This window comes from Mirounga leonina, unplaced genomic scaffold (assembly GCF_011800145.1).
Source record: "Mirounga leonina isolate KUSES-001 unplaced genomic scaffold, KU_Mleo_1.0 Mir_151, whole genome shotgun sequence".
Classification (NCBI taxonomy): domain Eukaryota; kingdom Metazoa; phylum Chordata; class Mammalia; order Carnivora; family Phocidae; genus Mirounga; species Mirounga leonina.
In genome coordinates, this window is record NW_023270377.1 from 23,017,309 (window position 1) to 23,039,740 (window position 22,432).

Consider the following 22,432-nt stretch of genomic DNA (forward strand, 5'->3'; position numbering starts at 1 on the left):
CTTCTCCAGTTCTTACCCCCTTGGTCTAAGTTTAACTCCCACAATTTATAATTCTCATTTGGGATAGAGATAGCTTATCTTCTGCTCTACATCAAAATGTACTCTCTAGAAGAGATCTGATATTATTCTATCAAAGTGTGAATTTAAGTCACAATGTTACCTTTCTAGGGACATGGGTATTTGCACAAGAGCCTTATCTAATTGCAAAGTGACACTCTTTTAAGAATTGTTAAAAGAAACTACTGTTCAGGGTGGATGGAATGAGAAGTCCCTAACCATGTGGGACTTACATGCCACCCAAACAGACCCCAGATTATCAACGTACTCAGGGACTATGCCTTACTTATGAGCTGGATTTGGTATCTTAGAATGTTTTCTTTGAAATTATGGTTATATATCTGGCTTGCTTGCTTTTTCATAGTGCCAATCTAGGTCGACAGGAGAATATGAGACCATTGTTCCATATCCCGCTTAAAAGAGAACACCACTTCAAAGAGAACAACACCTGACAAAAATAAAACAAGCAGTTTTAAAACATTGTGCCTGTGTGCTTGTTAATTTTAACTTTTTCAGGGATCCAAGCTACTTTAGGGAACCTACTTTGGGTGATTATGTTCTATATCTGCACAACAAAGCTGTCTAAATAAAAATAATTACTATATAATTAATTTCCAAAAATTTCTCCTTTAATATTAGGGAAGTATTGCAATGTTTAGAATTGTCCCCTCTTGCCCTCTGCTAAAAACAAAAGTTAAAATCATGGAATGAATTCCTTGAACAAATTTTTGTTAAATTCACTTTTATTAAAATTTCTTTAAAGGGTACTAGGGCTTTTAAATCTAACACACATAAAATAAGCCATCCAAAGAAAACAAAATACTTCATAATGTACCTTTTAGCTACACTGCCTTTTAAAAATGTTCTTTTGCTAATTGCATTTAGTGACTACAGAAACAAATCTGTTGCATTCTTTGTTAGTCAACTTAGTTTATGAATGATCAGGCATTAACACGAAATAATTTATGAAAGAGTGGTCACATAAATGCATTTTATTCGAAATTATATTTGATGTACAATTTTAACCACTCTTCCTCTTTACAAGTTATATTATTTAGCAAGGTATTCACATTCTTCACGTGGACATAGCCAGAGAGTTGACCTGTTAATGATGTTTGTTAACATTACTTACGAGCCAAGACTTCACCAAAATCTTTATGGAATTAGAATATATCTTTGTTATCCTACCCTTTTTGTCCCTTAAAAGCAGTTTAACACACGAAGCTAGGTGAGTATGTGATTAGCTATTCATCCATTTAGTAAAAGTTTATTGAGTACCGACATGCCAAACACTGTGCTAGTTCTGAGAAAACAATTGTTAGCAGGACAGACATAAGACAAAGATGACATTCTAGTGGGGGAGACAGATTTTCTTTTAGAACTCAACCAATAAAAAAAATTTACAAATCGTATATTGAAAGAAATGTGCAAAGAGCTAAGATAAGGGTTGGTGCTGGGTTGGCACAGTTTCTGGTAGGATGGGACAGAAAGGATGAAAAAGAAGCAGCTGTTTGAAAAATGGTGGGTGTGGGTATGTTTTCTCCCCACCTCCTCACTAACTCCCCAAAGTGAATATTTATATGGTACTGCACTTCCCTAGTGATCCATTTTTATCCATAGTATAACCATATATGTACTTTTAAAATGTGTGTAGCGTAGTTACAGCAAAGGATGGAAATAAATACACCCTCTAACCACTATAAAAATACTGTAGAGAAAAATTGTGAACTCAGTGAATTACTACAGTTTATACAAAGGTTCCTTTCTACAAGAAAAATTGTGGGTCTCAGAGCCGGGATGATTCAACTGCAGAGGATGAAATAGAACCCCTGGTTTTAGTATGTAAACATAACCTTGACTTCTTTGGGGTGAGTTGGACATACCATGATCTGCAAATGAGAAGGAAACATAAGATGTTAAAAACAGGAAAAATTTCCCAAAATGGTCTAATTCTCACAAGTGGTTATACGATCTTTGCCATTCTAAAATTTGGGAGCCATTGCCCTCTGCCTAAATCCCCCATTTTTGGCCACCAAATGTAGTGTCTGAATGCTTAGCCACTAGAGGGAGAGAGTGTGCCTCTGGTGATTCTGGAGCCAATGAAAGTAACTCATGAAAAGGATAGGCTTTCAAGGGAGCTAAATTAAGCTTCAACCAGCTACGGGGAAGGACTATTCCAACTCTGGTAGCTTTGGGAAATTTGAGGATGGTTCCTTAAGACTTCACAATGGATCCTCTTCTACTAATAATTAGACTGCTTAAACTATCCAGATATTTCATCTTAATTTTGAATATGTTTTAAATTCATCTTTTCCAAGGACCTCCATAACTTTTCAGATACTTAAACACAGGCTTAAATTTTAGGAAGGGCTTGTGGCAATTCAGGGAAGTTATGTTTCTCTTTATATATTGGGAATTTATACATAATGAACAACATTCCAATTTTCTAAGATAATTTAGGATTAAAATCTTTGCTATCTACTGGGATGATTAGAATGACTTGTGGAGTTCTAATTTCAGTCTTTTCCAACTATGACTTCAGGAAAATTAATTTTATTTAGATAATAGGCTTAAAAAAACACACAAAAATCTGCCTAATATATAACTCACAGGGGAGGAAAAAAATATATATATATAACTCACAGTAACTGCAATTTTTCTTAAAATTGTCATAAAGTTGTTGCTGACCTAAGCCCAAATGATTTGTTCTCCAATGAAAACTGATTAATCTTGTTCGCATTATGGCACCAACTTTCATTTTCCATAATTTAAAAACGAGCCTATTTGCACAATTGTTTAAAAAATACAATGCATGAAATAAACTCTTAAGTAATTCATTATACAACTTAAATATAGTTACTATACAAGTCCCATGGTATCCATTATTCAGTTTATTAATGGGAATGAATTCCCTCCCCACCCCGAAATCTAATGAAAAGACATGGTCCAAAATTGTATAGACCTACAGACTAGTGTTTAAGATATAGTTGATGATTTTATTTTCAGTGTAGCATTTCTCTTTCCACAGCAGGAAAACACACACACACACACACACACACAAAACCAACCCAGAACTCAGCAACTATTTTTGGGATTCTTGAAAGGAGTAGGAGTACTATGCCTCCTCCTAACTCCTTCAGCATTGATTTTCTTCACAATCTGTGATACGGTTTCTCAAAAATGCTGTTTGGCAGTCCTGATAATTTCATGTGTTTTCAAACTTAAGCCACCCAGACTACACAGTTCAGTATTTTCAGCTCCTTTCATTTTCCCTTTCCCTTTAATTATAGAAGCCTCTATTCCCTCTTTTTGCAAATGTGGTTAAGTTAGATGCTAAATGATACTATTTTTTGGAGAAATATGCATTTGTTTTTTTTTTCATGACGATCCGCAGACGTTCTTCCCAAATAAAAAAAGCTGTGCTGTACCTGATGATACTGACGGCAACACTTCCCTCGTACCAACTTTTTGGACCCTCACCCGTTCCTCTGACTTTGGGGAATGCGGCACAAGCCCCGGGGAGCAAAAGCAAGTAAACACTCTGATTTTAAACCTGCACGGTAAAGCACTTCCAAAATAGTTGAGCTTCATCTCAGACCTGAATTTCCGTCTCAATTCATCGCGACTCGTGTCCCGGTCTCCCCGGTGCCGTTTTCTGAAACTGTACCGCACAGTTCATTGCGAAGCCCGAGTGGGTGGGTCCACGCGCACACCCCGGCTCCGGCCAGGACGCCGATGCCCGAGCTCCGCGGCGGGCGCTGAATCCTCGTCCCGCTCCCTTCGCCCGGCCTCGTCACAAACCCCCGTTTGAAAGAAAACTTCAAGCGGCCGAAATGAACCTCCCCTCACCGCTCCAATCCTTCCTTCCCAGCCGGCAGAAAACGTGAGGTTTACTACGACTGGGGGGCGAGCGGTTGGGGTCGCCGCGGCACCCTCGGAAGCAGGTTACCTGGTGCCCCGTTTGGGGGCGGGGTCCGCTGTCTGCGGGGCCGCAGGGCCGGGGGCGACGCGGCCGGGCGCGCGGGTGGGCGCGAGGGAGTGCGCGCGTCGCGGAGCCGCGGGGCCGCACTTGTCCTGTAATCGATTGCCGAGCGCGCCGAGCGGCCCAGAGCGCAGACACGCGCACACGCGCCCTCGCCAGCCCGCGCGCACACGCGCGCGCGCACACACACACACACGCACAGGCATCCAGGCCCCGCACACACGCACACACACACACGCGCGCGCACGCACGTCCGCCTGCCCGCGCCCCGGGCCCCGCCGCCCGCCGCCGCCGCCAGCCCGCCCTCCGCCCGCGGGCGTCTGCGCGAGCCCGGCCGGCGGGGGAGATGTGCTCGGGCTCCGGCGGATCGGTTTCTCGGGGTTTGACCAGCTGTCCCGGGCTAACCCTGCTCCTCGCTGAAGATGGAGGAAGTAAAAACAGGATTACCCTTAGCTACAGATCCACTGCCTTAGTTTCCACCACCAACTGCAGTGCACAAACACACGTTAGGCACAGGAAAGAAAGAAAGAGAGAGGATACACTAACAGTAAACACAAACAAAAGGGTGATGGGATTATTTTACTGCATGCACTGCTGAGGTAAATCTCCGCTTGGCTTTTGCGTGGTGAAGAACAGCTCTTGTTTTATTTGTCTTCCGATTCATAGATTATATATAAATATGTGTATCTGATTTGCAAAGGGGGGAGTGTTTTCAAAGTTAAGTGTAATTATATAGCATCTCGTTTTGCACTGTGATGTGATCGAATGACTTGTTGCTGTTAACCAGTAATAATAATAATATAGATATTTTTCTCTGGGCGGGATGGATTGTGGTTATGATTAGGATAATGATTTCTGTAAAGGACGCTCAGGGAATCGGGTTGAAGATGATGTCCTCTGCCTTAATTTATCGTCCCCTCCTTGTAACGTGTTTCGGGATGTTAATCGATTAATCAGTTCTCATCTCTGTAGCTGTCACGGATTTTGACTTGTTTTGCTTTGTTTTCACTTGAATTCCAAGAAAGATTGGGTAGCTTGGAATAAATTGTAGCTGTCCTGGTAGAAGGTAATATCCAGATCCTGTTGGAATTTTTTAAAAAAGCAAAAAGCCTGGTATGACACATGTAAAAAGGTAGCAGTTAAATCACTTTGACAGGTTCTAGTATGGGCAAAAGAGATGGAATTAAGATTTAATTTTTTCCTTTCTTCTTTCTTTTTTTTTCTTTTCCTTTCTCTCTCTCTCTCTCTCTCTCTCTTTTTTTTTTTTTTTTTTTTGCCAAGGGCGAAAAACAGTCCTGTGAAGTTGGCCTAGGTTCCTCGCTGGTTTCTGCCTGACTGTCCCTCCCCTCTTACCCCGCCCCCCCCCTTTTCTTTCAGTTTTCTTGTCTTAGCTTTTGGTCGATTCTTAAGGAACCGGTGGATCAAGTTTTTTCTCTTCTTGTTAATCGCATTGCTGTAGCACTGACTGACCTCTCTCTCTCCCCCTCTTTTTTTTTCCTCTTTCCTGAAAGTACGTGGTGCCATTCCTGAGTGACTTTTCCTACTAGACCATCCCAAAGGGACGAGGGGGAGGGGTGGGAGGAGGAGGAGGAGGAGGAGGAGGAGAGGGGGGTGTTCCTTCTCTCTCATTTCTTGGTTTTGTTTATCAGCCGATCTGTTTGCAGGATTTGGGCTCGGAATGACCCACCTGTAAAGTGGTTTTCCTTCCTCCTCGCCTTGAACTCTGCAGGGGGCTTGGCTTGGAGGGGGCAAGGGAGGGAAAGAGAGAAGGGGGAAACACAAAAAACTTCTTTCTTTCTCTCTCCGTTTATCTTCAGCCCGACATTGTCACCTCCTCTTTGAGGGGTTAGAAGAAGCTGAGATCTCCCGACAGAGCTGGAAATGGTGATGAATCTTTTTTAATCAAAGGACAATTTCTTTTGTATGTACATTTCGTTTCTCTTTCTCCTTTTCTTTTTCTTTCCTTCTCTGAGGGTTAATAACCATTTCATTGATGGGGCAGACTTCTTTCGCTTCTCCCTGACGTTTCTTTCTTTTTAATATGTGTGTGTTAAATGTGTACATTTTTAAAGAGATAAACTCATTTGTAAAATATCCGAAGAAACTGCTCCCCTTTTAAACTTTACGGATGCCTTTCTTGAAAGCCTTATGTAATCATAATTTGAAAGAATTTGATAACAGTACAGCAGGTTGAAATTTAAGTGCTATGTAGTGACTGAGTTGGGAATTTGATCTGATTATTCCATAAAGAAAGAAAGAAAAGTTTTTTGGGGGGGGGGGGGGGGGGTGGTGGTGAAGAAGGGGAGGGGAGGGAGAAGGGAAGTGGTTTTGGAGTCAAGAAGTGAAGCTGCCTGTTTTCCAGTAAGTAATGGAGAAATTCCAGGAGCCAGGGCTAAATATACTTGGCGATCAATACAGAAATGGCTCATTGTGAATAATTTAGCTGCTGGTGCAGTGAGAGTTTTGAAACTAAAGGCAAAAAGGACCAGGGCCAAAGGAAAAAAAAAAAAAGTAAAAATCTCCTCAGGACATGTCAATTCTTTAAACTTTTTCCTTCAAAGAATATAGTCAGCTTATCGATCTTTTCATTATATGAAATCAAAGCTAGGGGGTGTCATCTCATACAATTTACTTTTGTTTCTGAGAATTAAGTTCTTGTTTTGTGTCATTGGTGCATGAAAATAATTCCCCAAACTTTAAAAAAGTGATCCCCTTCCTAGGAGCAAAAAGTTTATGAAATTTTCAAAATCAGAATGTATTAAGTTGGCTTGGCATTTGTATCCAACCTTGGTCTGGCAGGAAATTAAGGTTACATTGAACAGGTGCTTACACAGAACTTAGTGTAGGCTAAAATGTCAATACAAGTCTGGGAGTAGGGTGACTGCTGCAGAGACCTTCGAGACACACTTGGGCACTAAATTTTTGTTTTGTTTTGTCTTCTTATGTTTGTTTGTCCTCCCCCCCCCCCCCCGCCCCATTAGAACATGATGAACCAACTTGCAACAATTGTGAATAGAGCTATCTGTATACCAGGGAAGTCCTCAAACTGCAGTGTGATTGTGGGAAGTAGTGAATGGTAAAATACTTAAATCCCAGTGAAAGCTGGCACATTTGAGGTGTACCCTCCCTATTTTTTTCTTGAAGTAAATTCTGATTAAGAGAGTTATTCCTTTCTCGCTATAGCCCATCTCACAGCACACTTATCTTTCCTATCCTATCTCCAGCAGGAATCAGATCATTTGCCGAAAGAGTTCAGTGACTTGCAAATGAGCACATACAGTACACTGTAGTATGTTTCTTGGGCCCAGGTTGCAGGAGCAGCAACATGGGCTAACCGCTTGGAGCTTCAAATAAGTTAAGCATTTAATGGAAGATACTGAAAGGAATCATTGTGTTAAGGGTATCATCTTTTGTATTGCAGCACTGCACTTTGACTATGGAAACAGAGGCTATTGATGGCTATATAACGTGTAAGTATTCATTTCCATTAATTTGCTATTGGTAATAAAATTACGTTTGTGTTACCTGTATTGTATTTTCTGAATTATGTTCTCATCAAGAATTCTATACTCTAATTTTGTTTGTTCACAATTTCACCTTTAAATGAGTTTGAGAAAATACTAGCACAGAAGCAAAATGAAGGAAATATAGGAATATACCTACTCTATTAATGATAGTATGTTCGTCAGTAGTAAGTGGCTTAGCAGATCAACACTTTTGCACTGGAGTTTTTTCGTTTACTTTACTCTAAGTTTAGAATAAGTCAGGTTACATATGTCTACCGATATGGCATGTACCAAATATTTACTACTCTGTAACCTAATTTTTCTGACACATAATGTGAAAGCTCCTTAAGTTGACCTTTTTTTTAGCCAACTTTCCTTTTAAACATCCAACTCTCTTGATAGTCAGCATTTTGGAAAATGCTCATTATAAATACTCTATGCTTGATGGTTAAATTAGATGTTAAAAGAAAACTTATTTTTTCAACAGAAAAACACTTTAGAAATAACTATTCCAATTGCCCTTATTTTACAGTTAAGATTATTGTGATAATCAAATTTTGTAATTTTTTTTTTGTGGGCTGGTCGTGGCTTATCATTTCATTCATTTGCTATATATTTCTAAATCATAGTTCCTTATAGTTTCTTTTACGGTAAAAAATGTATTACATTAAAATTTCAAGGCTATGCATGCCTCTGCACGTATGAAGCAAAGTTGGTAATTAGATTTTATGTGACAATGAACAGAGACCAAAAGATTTTATTTTGTGAAAGCAGGTGACAATGAGCTTTCACCTGAAAGGGAGCACTCCAGTATGGCAATTGACCTCACCTCAAGCACACCCAATGGACAGCACGCCTCACCAGGTCACATGACAAGCAGTAAGTCTTCATTTTATGACTTTTTTTTTCCTATTTCTCTAGCGACACACTTGAATTTGTTAGGTCTTTGGGGTCCTCTCACATTGTGGTGTAGCTGCTGCTGTAGATTTTGCTAAAGAAAGAACAACACAGATTTATTCCCGTTCATTCTAGTATCATAAAACATGAGCCTGCTTACTAGTCTGACCTATCCCAAGGTGGCATTTGGGAGCTGGTGCTTACCTGTATCAGGTAAGAAATGTTAGACTTTGCTGGTTATTGTTTTGATTTGCCAGGTTTATGACTAGATTTGTTGTTGTTAGATAAAAGAGTATGGAAACAAGTCACTTCCAAAGGACTCGTCACAGGAAAAAAAATGAAATAATTTTATATTGCCTTGGTACAAAACTAATCCATCAGTGGTAGAATTGCAGTGTTACTTTTTTTTTTTTTTTTTTAACTATGTGCAAGTTTCTCCTCCAAAGTGTTGCAAGTGAAGTGTAATTGAAAATTTATGGACCCGATTTAAATCCATTTCTCTAACAAAGTGAAAGCGTTTTGTTTTAGACTGTCCAGAGAAGAACTGTGGAAATTAGGAAGGATGTTTTGAACTTGCAGGAATAGACAGGTTTTGGCTACTATTTTTGATAAAGAGTCATTCATTGATGTAGTAAACATTGTTTCTATGTAATAAAAGAGCAACTTACATGCTGTCCGTGACAGAAGACCAAGTACTTCATTAAGAATATGGTTTGTTTTCTCTTAATTATAATGTTTAGTTAGTAAGTGCAAATGCTGTGTTACTCTTCCTCAATGTAATTTGAAATCTTGTGTTTCCCTTATACTTTTGTATGTGTTATATTCTTGCGTAGAAAGGACATCTGACTTATATGGAAATATAACTTAATTTAAATGTCTTCTCTTTGGGTGATATGTGAAGGAAAGGCAATTTCTTTCCTTTTTTTAAACAAAGATTTAATAAGTAAAGGAAACTGAATCAGCTTCTAAACTATGAACATATTCTCAAGTTAATTCTGATTATCCAGAGAGAACAAATCTTCTTTCCAGTTCCCTCTTACAGTTCTCAAAACTTGAGCTTATTATAAAGCTACTAGCTTTGTAAATAGTAAAGACTTCTGAAGTATGAGCAAAAGTATATAAAGTATTATTGAATATATTTTGTAGTTCATTAACTTTAAGTGATTCTAGCTTTGACTTGAAATTTTGATTGAACTATATGAATTTTCTTATGTAAAAGTTTTCTTTTTATTAATGGGAAGTATTTCCCAGGAGATTTCATTCTGGAAGCAGTCGTTGAAATTCCTTTATCACATAGAAAGAAAAATTAATAGTGAGTGACTGAATGTGTATTAAATTTTAGTGTTAATCTTTTATGATGGATCTTGTAACATTAATTTATTTTTTGGCTAGTTGGCTGTAATTTGACAAAAGTTATACTACTTCTGCAGTGTAGGCAGTATAATTTTTATATTTTAACATTTAATGTTACTAGTTCCTTGATAGAATAGATTTTTATTTCTCTGATAATTTTTGTTTCATTTCCTAAAGGGTAAAGATAGATTGATAGGAAAATTTCTCTTAGCTTAATATTTAGTTATCGGCTTTGGAAACTTCAGAAACTTTGAATAATCATAGACTTTTAGCTATCATTCCCTAGCCATCACTAGGATATCAGCAGGAAAATGCTTGTTAAATGGCTCCTTTACTTGTGAATTTGATTCTGGTTTGCAGGTAGTCTTCAAAAAAGCAGTTCACCCATTTATTTTAAGTAAACATCGCAGAGTGTGGGCATGATCAATTTGAACAAATAAGAGCTGTGCTTTTCACATTTGAGCTTTTCTCACCCAACCAACAACAGTAAAATTATGTTTGGTAGAGTTTTGTTTTGTTTTGTTTTTCCCCCAAACTTACTAGCCTGTGGCAATTCCATGTTAATACGGTTTTTGGCTAAGCTGCATGTGTTTTCGTGTTCTTTTCCGAAGAGTTGCAGGTGAAATATTTGGCTCTCACTTCAGAGCTGTCTGTTGCATCCTTTATGTAGCCTCTCTTTACAGTATCTAGGTTACCCACTTCGGTGTTAGATGGAGAAGATACCCATTTTTCCTTTCTGTTAGATCTAGGAGAATATCAGCATTTTAGATTGCCCAAGCAAATAGTGCTAAAGAGGAACCCTTGTCTCTTACTTAGAACAAGAGACCTAAAATTGGTCACTCAGATATTTCTCTGTAACTTGGAATTATTTGCTGGGGGGGGGGGGGGCTGTCATATCACTTGTGTCTGAGATGATTGGTTTTCCTAAATCCATTTAAATGCATTGTTGAACTTGATCAAATGACAATAGCTTATTTATTTTCTGCGATTTTTTTTATATCTCCAAATACACTTCCTGAAGGGCTGTTGCGTCCAAAAACAGAATTGCAATTTTGATTGAAAGTATTCAAGCCAAAAGTAAATGGGAACACCTTTATGATAGAGTAAGATAGCCTCCAGGAACAGCAAGGAGAGGACAGGACTGTATGTCTAAGAGGGAGAAAGTTATTTTAAAACAGTTTAGGAAAAAAATAAAGGAATTAAAACCTTTGATTTTTTTTTTAATAAAAAAATAAATAAACATTTAAAAATGTTTTTTAAAATAAAAAACATCCTGGCAGTAAAGTATCAATAACCTGTGATAGCCCCCTTATTTTGGTTTTAGGAAAGGAGTCAGTTTTACCACAAGGTCCTAGTCATTTTTTTAGGTTATTTGATGACTATTCTCAGATGAAGGGTGTCTGTACAACTTGCTGCCAGCTATTGTATAAAAAATAATGACAGCAGCTATCATTATTTGACAGTGCTAGAAAAGAGCATCGGCGACTTGGGGGAGAAACTAAAAAGTGTTATAATGTCTGACAGCTTTTGGTTTTAAAATTTAGCATGTAAGGTAAAAATCTTAAAAAGTAAAGGGTAATGCCGATCTTAACATTTTACAGTAACTATTTCCTATGTTTTAGCATGAATTTTCGTAGAGAACTTTAGACTTTTTCTTATGGAATAAGATCTCTTTGATAAGAAGATGGGCATTGTTGCCTGAGATCATTACTCTACATCTTGAGTCTGCTGACAGTCTTCGGTGTCAGGGATGACAGCATATGCCTTGATGGCTACTGGAAATACACAGTGTTAAGTGATTTTAAAAATAGACTCTGGAAGTTAAGAATCTGAGACAGACAACTCAGACAGAACAATATAAAAATAATCCATATTGTATTTTGGCCCATCAGATGAGACTTACTTTAGGATGGTTCCTTCTGTTTCTAGGTTAGCTCAATTCCAGTTCTTGTGTGGTGGCTTCAGTATCAGTTTCAAACTGTTCTATCTATACATGCTGCTTACTATTTTAAGAAATTAAGGTTCAAAAATTCAAAATTAATCTTTATCTTCTTTTCTAATGCCAATGAGTAAATTTTCCTTGGAGATAGTTAATGGGATGAAGATACATTGTGACACAGATTTTGTTTCTATTACTTTAAAACTTTTTACATGGATCAACTTTGCAGTCAATACTATTTACCAGCCAGTTTGATGGCCAGGTGGCATGTATGGAATTGGAAGAAGTAGTAATTCTAGTTTTACAGGACTCTGACCAATAATCAGGTCAGGGAATCTAGTTTATTCTTTTCAGAGTGCTTCACATTCATTTTTTTTCCTTAGCGAGTTTCCATTTTTAGAGCATAGTGAAGCAGAAGTATATTATGATTTCCATTTTTCTTATGTAGAAATGGAGGTCTAAAGAAATCGGTTGGCATTTTAGGTCCCTTAACAGAAGGATGGAGTTGTCAGGATTGGGGCATAAAACTGTGATATTACTTTGTGGTTTAGTTAGATCACTTTAACTGATATGTCTCTATAATATCATTGTCTCAGGGTGCCTTTCATGTCCAATACTGACCCATGTGGTAGTGCAAAACTGTATTACAGAGGTAGAGGAGGGTTATTATGAGGGTGGAGTGATAGCAGATAATCTTGTTAAGCAGATGCTCTCATGCACTTTTAAAAATATCGTTTATATTATGGGACTCACCAGCCTTCTGAATTGTCTTCTGTAGCTTAGTTTGGCAGTCACCCTTGGTTGGATTTCCATGGGATACACCCTAATATAACACCAGATGGACTGATATAAAAACTCACTATGTTTTGAATTGTACTTAGGCTTATGTGTATACCCAACATACATTTAGTTTTTACTTATTGGAAAATTAAGAGAAAAGCTTGATTTGACTTCTTTACATCTATCAAAGGTAAGTGTCATGGTTATGAACCAAAAGGAAAAAAAAAAAGAAACTACAAAGGAAGTATGTATGTGCAGGAATTAACAGCAGAATTGCTCTATAGTTTTCTTTGCCCCTCATTTCCCCCTCCTGGCATTTTTAGAGTAAGAATAAAGGCCTGTCTTCAACAAACAAGGCAACTTACTGTTGTAGAGTGTTATCCTTATTGCCTCTGTCTTTATCCAAATCTGTCTTCCCCACTGGAAGTACATTGTTTTTTAATGTAACCTGATTGGTTAGGTTCTTTTGGGAGTCTTCCTTCAAGCTGTAATGAATTGAGATCTCTGGGTCCCATGCTTTTTTCTCCTAACTTTAAATATTGATATATTTTGATCTTGTGATGTTCTGAAAGATCAATAGCAGGGCCACAGTCATAAAATTGGTAGAATGTGTTGTTTTTCTTTGATTTTTTTTTTCCCTTTATATCTGTTTAGGTCAAATATATTTATTGATCTGATAATATTTTCCTTTTGGAATTAATCAAGACTCAGAATATCTATGCTTTGAAAGAGGTAAGGAGTAGGAGTATTTAGGAACTATATATTCCTTATTATAAATGTTTAATCAGCCCTGGAGTGAGAAAAGGATGGGGGACATGATTTATTGAGCATGTATAGGAAATCCAGCACTATGCTAGTTGCATCCATATTATTTCTTTTTTTTTTTTTTACTACTTCTATTTTTGTTTTTAAAGATTTTATTTATTTATTTGAGAGAGAGAGAATGAGAGACAGAGAGCATGAGAGGGAGGAGGGTCAGAGGGAGAAGCGGACTCCCTGCCGAGCAGGGAGCCCGATGCAGGACTTGATCCTGGGACTCCAGGATCATGGCCTGAGCTGAAGGCAGTCGCCTAACCAACTGAGCCACCCAGGCGCCCCGCATCCATATTATTTCACTTAGTCTCCATAATAGCTCTGTGAGGGAAGTAGTTATTCCATTTTTTTTAAAGATTTTATTTATTTATTGACTTATTCATTCATTCATTCATTTATTTTATTTTAGAGAGAGAAGGGGAGCGCAAGAGAGTGGGGAGAGGAACAGAGGGAGAGGGAGATAGAGACCCCCAAGCGGACTCCAAGCTGAGCATGGAGTCCATACTCCATTTTATAATACGGAAAACTGAGGCACAGAAGCAACAGAGAGTAAGTGGTTAAAAGGATCGGCTTTGGAGTTATACATGCCTGTGTTAGAATTCCTGCTTTGCCATCAACTTGCTGTGTGACCTTAGGCATGTTACTTCATGTCTCTGAGCTCCAGTTTCCTTATCTGTAGAATAGGGATAAGCTATACCTACTTCAGTGGACTGCTGTGAGGTTTAAATGAAGTAATGTACACAAAATACTTAGCACAGTTCCTGGTGCTTGCTTAGATCCAATAAAGAATCACTGCTGCTGACCCTCAGAGCAGCCAAGTCACTTTATCATCGATCAGTGACTCATAATAAAAAGAGTTTGTTTTCAAATCCATTTCTGTTTGAAATTCAGGTCTTTTGCTCTTTCCTTTTTACTATGTGGAACAGAGATAGGGATTTCTAATAATTTAAAGTAAAAATTAAAGAAAAGCCTTTCTGTTATTTAACACCTATGAAGATTTTGGTTAACAAAGAAGTAGAATTTGTCTATATGTTAGAAATTCTTTTATTGGGTTTCAGTGTTCCTGAGTGTACTTTTGTGTTTTTGGTTGTATGTAAAGAAAATCATTGCTTACCTTTGGTGCTCCGAAGATACCACTCGTTAAGAATGGTAAAAGAGAAAGTTCCCTTTACAGATAAACCTATTCATATCTATAATCAATTCTTTCTTAGAAGGTCTGCATCTAAAATTTCATCTCACCTGATGCTTCTGGTAGTACCATAAATTCTTACTTGATGATAGCTAATCACATTGTAGGCCTGATTGTTGCTAATTGTACATTTTGGGGTAATTTATTTGTTTTAAATTTGAAGTAAGCATAACATATATAATTATCACTTCTAGCTGTTTGCCATGTTGCTGTATCATTTTAATTGATTAATTCAGCAAATTTATGGGCTACCTTTAATGTGTCAGGCACTGCAAGGCAAATCCAAAGGTGAATAGTACACCATCCTCCAGGAGCTCATGCTCTAGTTTGAAAGACATTTAAGCAGGGCATTATACTATGGTATGTTTAGTGTTCTGATTATTATGGGGAGTGAACAGTGGTACTAGTTCAGGAAATCTTCCTAGAGGGAGAGGCTGCTTGAGCTGAAACTTACTGAAGGAATAGGATTTAGGAGAGAAGTGGAAGGCTTTTTCAGTATAAAGGATGCATCCATAATGGGAGCTGGGACATAACATATGTTCTGTGGAATAAAAGCAGGTTGGTATTTCTAGAGTGTGAGGTTGGTGCCTAGGATTTGAGTCCAGAGATGACTCTGGACCGTTTAGTCAGGGCAAGATAATGGAATATCTCGTATAGGAGAAAACTTGGATTTCATTTTCAAGGAAGCCAAGGGATTTAACAAAGCAGATGACTTCTGTCTTTTGATGGTCATGGGATCACACTGGCTGTACTGTGGGGGAAAAGGATTGTGGATGGGAACCTGTCTAGAGGCAGGAGTATTTTTAACAGCTACTACAATGGTTGAGTGAGAAGTTGTGAGAGCTAGTGGTAGTGGGGACAAAAAAGGAAGAGAAGGATTTGGGAAATATTTCATAGCTCAAAGTGGATAGGACTTGGATAGTAGGGTTAAGGAGAAAAGGAAGTTCATGATGATGATCCCTAGATTATTGGATAAAATGGCAGTAGGTTCCATCAGGGAGGATAGGAAATATTGGAGAGGTTTCTAGGAAAAGATTTACTTTGGCTTGATTCTGGATCCAGAGAGTTTGGATCACCTGTAGGATATGGGAGAAGATAGCAATCAGGCTTATGGACAGATTAGACTAGAGTGTGAATTTTCCTAATTAGTGAAATCTTATTTTTTTTTTTAAAGATTTTTTATTTATTTATTTGAGAGAGAGAATGAGACAGAGAGAGAGAGCATGGGAGGGGGGAGGGTCAGAGGGAGAAGCAGACTCCCTGCTGAGCAGGGAGCCCGATGTGGGACTCGATCCCGGGACTCCAGGATCATGACCTGAGCCGAAGGCAGTCGCTTAACCAACTGAACCACCCAGGCGCCCTAGTGAAATCTTATTAGGTAGGTTGTGATTTGGTTACTTTGCTACTGTCTTTAACAATAGTTTAGTATTTCTAAAAAATTCTTCCATAAGTAAGTCCCAGCATTTGATCAGTGACTTTATTTTCCTTGTTACCTGATTAAATCAAAATTCTGTATTGAAATGCATGAGTACAGGTTTTAGTGACCTCCCTCTGCTTAATGGAGTCCTTTTATGCTAGTCTCAGAAGTTGGATTAGTTGATATGATTGACTTACCGAATTTTGAACAAAATATACCAGCCCTTCTCTTTAACTTTTTGTGGCATATTTAATATCTTAACTTTTATGGTTATTTATTTTAAAAAAACATAAAGCTAATGTCTACCGTATGCTCCAGTGATTCTACTATAATGATTTGTCTTTACACCTATTTCTTTATAAATACATAATTTAAAATATATGAGGAATGATTTGTTTATTTGAGAGAGAGAGAAGGAGAGACAGTGAGAGAGCGGGAGGAGAAGTAGGAGCCAGCTCCCTGCAGAGCAGGGAGCCCGATGCGGCTCGATCCCAGGACCCTGGGATCATGACCTGAGCTGAAGGCAGGCACTTAACGACTGAGCCACCCGGGTGCCCCAAGGAATGATTTGTTATTTACATGCTGGCCAGTTCTGCCACATTAATAGCCAAGATACTTAATACTTTTGTCCAGAGCTTTTTTGAAAACTTTAGGATAAATATACATACATGATATATATTATTTGAAAATGATTTAGTCCCCACTTAATTTTTTTTAAAGTTAATAATATTGTACCTGTTGGGGTAAAATTACCTAGAGTGTGATATAGTATGATTTAAAAAACATCCTAATTAATATATTTATTAATTTCAAAATACCTCTTTCAGAGCTCCATCTTAAAAACGTAAGTGCTGATTACCCAAGACACCATAGAATTCCAAATGAATGTTAATGATAGAAATACTTCCTCTGAGATTTCCTGTATATGGAGATTCAGAACTCTCTAGAGAGGTATTTTTCATCTTTCAATCATTGATCCAGTAAACATTTATTAAGGAGTTACTTTGTGTGATGCATTGCTGATGCTGGGGCACAAAAAATATGTTCGGGTTTTTGTAGAGAGAGATGTTGTCTTTCAGGGTCCAAATGAATCCATATATTATTTGAGATATTAATCTATTACATTTAGAAGCAAAAAGGTGTGGAACACTTACCATGAAATGAATAATTGCTTCTCACCTTTTACCACCAAGAGGTGTTCAAAAGTGTATAAATTTGAAGATGTACAATGAAACAGAGAGAAAAATGCAACAAGCTTCTAAGATAGCTTCCCAAAGGATAACATTTCCCCAAGAAAATTTTTTATAGGGGCGCCTGGTTGGCTCAGTCAGTTAATCAGTTAAGTGTCTGCCTTCGGCCCAGGTCATGTCCTGGGATGGAGCCCCACGTCCCGTTCCCTGCTCAGCGAGGAGTCTCCTTCTCCCTCTCCCTCTGCTGCTCCCCCTGCTTGTGCTCTCTCTCTTTCAGATAATTAAATAAAATCTTTTTAAAAATTTAAAAAAAATTTTTATAACGTAGGATTTGGCCATAAGCCTTGCAAGTTCTGAAACTTGATTAGCAACACACTTAGAGCGGATCCATATCTCATATCTCAGGATTGACTTACATTAAACAAGTTTACAAATTGGTATTTAAAATCAGAAGGCCAATTTATGTCTATACCTTGATTAAAAATAAAACAGGGTCGCCTGGGTGGCTCAGTCGTTAAGCATCTGCCTTCGGCTCAGGTCATGATCCCGGGGTCCTGGGATCGAGCCCCGCATCGGGCTCCCTGCTCCGCGGGAAGCCTGCTTCTCCCTCTCCCACTCCCCCTGCTTGTGTTCCCTCTCTCGCTGTCTCTCTGTCTCTGTCAAATAAATAAATCTTAATAAGTAAGTAAGTAAGTAAGTAAGTAAATAAATAAATAAATAAAAACAAAAAACCCCAACCAACTAATAGAGAATCTGGATCACTCCAGTTGGCTTGAGATCATTTTGGGTGATCAGCAAAGGTCACTTGGTGAGCAAAGGATCTGAACAAAAGGAGTTCGTTATATAATTCAAATGTTTAGTGGCATCACACTAAGAAAGCTTAATATATTCAGCATCACAATAGAGATAGCATTGCCATTTGTATCATTATGGTTAAGTCCTTTGTCTAATTCCTTCTCCCCTGAATGGACATGGATTTAGATTCCTTAGATATATGTGCAGCCAAAATACTTCTGGGAGTCATTTTTTTTTCCCTTGGAGGTTAAATCCTACAGATTCAGTCTTTAACTTATATTAATACATACAATCAGGTTACAGCCAATTTTCCTGGCCTAGGATCGACTCATTTTCTTTAGTGTTATTTTACATTCCTGCTTTAGATTTGTTAATTGTTGATTTTATAACCTAACCCTATCAACCTTGTAATGCCTATAAGGATACCCCAACTACTGTTACCATAAGAAATGGTATTCAAAGAAATGTTGGTAGGTGATAGGGTTAGCAATTTAAGAGGTCTTAAAATCAGTTTGAAATGAAGATGGGAAATAGCACTGGTGCCCAAGAAAAATACCTTAAGTTAGCTGGGAATCTAGAAGTGCTCCTCGTTATAGACCAAGAGGAACAAACACTACATCAGTTTCATGAAATCATTGAAGTAGTCTGACGATAGCAAATGAGATTTTATAGAAGATTATAGTATTTTAGTTTAGTTTTTTTTTTTTTTTAAGATTTTTATTTATTTGTCAGAGAGAGAGAGCACAAGCAGGAGGAGCAGCAGAGGGAGAGGGAGAAGCAGGCTCCTCACTGAGCAAGGAGCCCGATGTGGGACTTGATCCCAGGACCCTGAGATCATGACCTGAGCCAAAGGCAGACGCTTAACGACTGAGCCACCCAGGCGTCCCAGTATTTTAGTTTAGTTAATAAAGAAGGTCATTTTAATTACTGAATGTGAATTTAAGAATATTTGTGGGGGCACCTGGGTGGCTCAGTTGGTTAAGCATCCAACTCTTGATTTTGGCTCAGGTCATGATTTCAGGGTCATGAGATTGAGCCCTACCTTGGGCTCGGACTCTGCACTGGCTTAAGATTCTCTCTTTCCCTCTCCCTGCCCCCATCCCATACAGCTTTATTTTGGGGCCACACATTGATTACAAAGAGGCTAATCAGGAGATTTTCCAGATGTGAATCTTTGAGGAAAAAGACTATGCCCTATCTATCTCTTCAGCGCCTAGTAATTATTTGTTGAATTAAGGAAATATGATTGTATTGCATGTATGTATTTAAATAAGGTGTTTCCGACCTATTTGAGGAAATTTGAAAACTTAAGTTTTTAGATATTGAAATAATTCTGAAATCCTAACTTACTTGTGATTTTCTCTGTTTGGGTATGTGTTGTTTTTAACCATGCCTCACTCTAAAAAAGATTTTGTAATTTTCAAATCACCCCCAAAAGATGATTTCTGAGATCCTAAACAGGTTTTAAGTTTTCTGATTTTCTATACAGTCATGTTCAGTGGAATCAAGTGAATGTCAGTGTTTCCATGAATATTTTGTGGTCACTATCATCATCTTCGTTACTATTATCTTTAGGTAGCACATTTAGAATTTACAGATTGAATTCCACATACTTATAATTTTGAAATCAGTTCTCTATCACCTATTTAAAACTAATTTTAGTAGCATGTACAAAATGAAATGCTTCAATTAACTTTTCTTATGCACTCCAGATATTTTGAGGAGCATATAATTAATCAGTGTAAAGTCACATTCTAATAAATTAACATTCTGGGTGTCTACACCTTTGACATTTTTGTCATTGCTCTCTTATTATCATGGAAGTTATAGTTCTTATTACACCTGCCTGTGTCAACTCTACTTTCTTCTTACTAAGATATCAGTATGCAGGGCTTGGTCATATTTTGAAGTGCTAAGGTGCTACATTGCTCTACTTCCATTGAATTAACTTTAAGAATTTCTGGTTGAGTTCTAAAGAGGTGTCATTTCTTCTACAACTATATGAAATATTTTCTGTCATGGTCATTTTCTTTTTTTTTTAAAGATTTTATTTATTTATTTGAGAGAGAGAGAATGAGAGACAGAGAGCACATGAGAGGGGGGAGGGTCAGAGGGAGAAGCAGACCCCCTGCTGAGCAAGGAGCCCGATGCAGGACTCGATCCCAGGACTCCATCCCAGGACTCGATCCCAGGACTCCAGGATCATGACCTGAGCCAAAGGCAGTCGCTTAACCAACTGAGCCACCCAGGCGCCCTGTCATGGTCATTTTCATAAAGATCCTTGTTGTTTAAAAAATAAACATTGTAACAAGTAATATGTAGTCATTTTTAGGTATTGCTTTAAAAGTCAAACACTTGAAAAACACGGATTCTAATATAGTGTTTTGAAATATGAAATGAATTCTATTGTAGTGCTGAATGTTCACAAAATATTTGAAAGCAGTAATAGATTTTGTTTGGACATAACTGAAAACTAGAAAAAGAAAGATATTTTCTGTGAGTCTGCTGTTTTTAAATTCTCAAAATATGAATTACACACCACCATCTGTCTGAACTATGACACATTAATGACCTAATGACAGTTTTTGGATTCAGTTTTTTGGAAACAAAAACAAAAAAGAAACACCCTTCTGTCCCCCCAAGGAAAAAAACCCCACAATTTGAAGTGAATTCGTTTTACAAAATTATTATTCTAGTAAGGCTATTTGCATAAAATTTTTGATGAATTTGTGTAGCTTTAGTTGGTCTCACAGTTTGAGTACAATAGCTGGAAACAAATTTGAAGAGAGTATTTTTTCAGCAAATCAGAGAAGCTTCAGTTAACTAAACAATTGCTTTCATACAACTGTATGTACAAGAAAGTGCCATATGTCTTTTAAAAACATATGTGCCCTGTGTGCGCACTTGTGTATGTGCATATGTGTGAATGCAAAGAATAAGGAATACGAAAGAAATATCACACTGTTGATAGAGTTCATGTTGGAGTATGGGAGGATAAACAGAACATTTTATCATTTATCCCAAATAGTTCTGTACTGTTTGGATCTTTCCCAAAAGGTCTTTTACTTGTGTAATTCAAAACAAAACAAAACAAAACAAAATACCCTAATTCAGTCAGATGTCTTCTCAAAAAAATAAAGTCTGAAGCTTTTCTGTAAAAGAGCTAGTCATAGCTCTGATCTCATGGGTTTATCCTTGAAATTTCAGTGATATTATAGAGTCATGAAAATGGATTACTGCCATTAATGATAAATACTGAAGCCAGGGGTATTCTGGTATACAAATGGTGTCTATAGACTCTTTGAATATTATTTTAGATTTAGTCTGGATAGAGGGTATTAACTGCTATAATACAGTGGAATTAATTGCTCTAATAAAGTGCATTTTTTTTATGAGTGATATTCATTCATAGCAGGAGATGCTGTAGTGTTCATATCAGTGTACTTCTGGCAGTGGTAAGGAGACATAGCATTATGATACCAAAATAAATCTGAGGAGAGTGAGTTAAAGCTTGTACCCTGTATATGATAATCAAGATTACTTTAAAAAGTGCTTTAGTCTCTTTTTCATGTTCATCAATTTAAAACTCCACTGAGTGTTGCTAATGTTTACATTAAATCTTTTAAGGATATACTGTTTTTAGCAAGACAACTGTGGTTTGTTGCTAATGGGAGTAGGACCTGTGAAAATAACTTGAGGCATATGAATGGGAAGAGCAGAGGTGTGAAGTGTAAGGGAACACAAAAGAGAGCTAGTTCAAGAAGAAAGAAAATAAAAATGGTGAATGCAGGAGTGAGGGGCAAGGCACAGAACCCACTAGAGTTCCTAGATCCACCAGAGAGGAATAGGGCAAATGAAAAAAAGGATCTTTCCCTCCTTTTTGCTTCTTTCAGAAAGTATAAAGATCTGAATTTATAAGCTAATTAAAGAAGCCACGTGTTTGAATGATGAGGGATGTGGCAATAAGATTAGAATGGTTTCTGGTGATAAATACTGAGATTCAGTAGAAAGAAGTTTACTTCTTCACATATCTGAAAGCCAGAGAGTAGACGATGGGGGTGGACTAGTTAGAAGAACTGGAGTACTACGGGTTTCATCTAGAAAGATGGGCCGATGGGAGCAGTATAGAGGTTGGTAGAACCTAGAATAGATTGCTTGCTGTCATAAACAGGGGCATTACTGATGGCCCCACTTTGTACTAATCTATTCCTTTTCTCTTTTGCAAAAGTGACTGTGTAATATACTGTGTGTGAGAGATACCTTAACTGGTTGTATTTCTGAATTATCACCAATGCAGTAAACTTTGGTCTTGTCCCTCAGCTGCCTTTTTACTTCACTTCAGTGGGAAAGGGATTAGGGAGTTAGGGAAAGCTATAGTCCTGACAGAAACAGTAAGAACTTTCTCTGCTCTTTCTTCCTTCCTTTCTTTCTTTCTCTTTCTTCCTTCCTTCTTTCCTTCCTTCCTTCCTTCCTTCCTTCCTTCCTTCCTTCCTTCCTTCCTTCCTTCCTTCCTT

The 22,432-nt window shown here is 37.8% G+C and overlaps 1 protein-coding gene and 1 long non-coding RNA gene across 3 annotated transcripts in view; one reads left to right on the plus strand and one right to left on the minus strand.

Annotated features, from left to right (window-relative positions):
• The window catches only part of LOC118012080, a 56,133-nt gene extending 52,000 nt beyond the window's left edge, over window positions 1–4,133 (minus strand). Inside the window, exon 1 of one of the 2 annotated variants that reach the window (XR_004679605.1) lies at window positions 3,656–4,130. This is a non-coding gene — a long non-coding RNA (uncharacterized LOC118012080). Of the gene's footprint in view, window positions 1–3,655 lie in introns of both variants that reach the window. The other variant, XR_004679604.1, reaches the window with a different exon arrangement.
• A 1,322-nt stretch (window positions 4,134–5,455) lies between these two features.
• The window catches only part of IKZF2 (IKAROS family zinc finger 2), a 154,293-nt gene continuing 137,316 nt past the window's right edge, over window positions 5,456–22,432 (plus strand). The window contains exons 1-4 of the mRNA XM_035007222.1: window positions 5,456–5,549; window positions 5,857–5,960; window positions 7,461–7,509; window positions 8,320–8,424. Of these exons, the coding sequence (XP_034863113.1) occupies window positions 7,476–7,509; window positions 8,320–8,424 (139 nt within the window). The 5' untranslated portion in view covers window positions 5,456–5,549; window positions 5,857–5,960; window positions 7,461–7,475. The remainder of the gene's footprint in view (window positions 5,550–5,856; window positions 5,961–7,460; window positions 7,510–8,319; window positions 8,425–22,432) is intronic.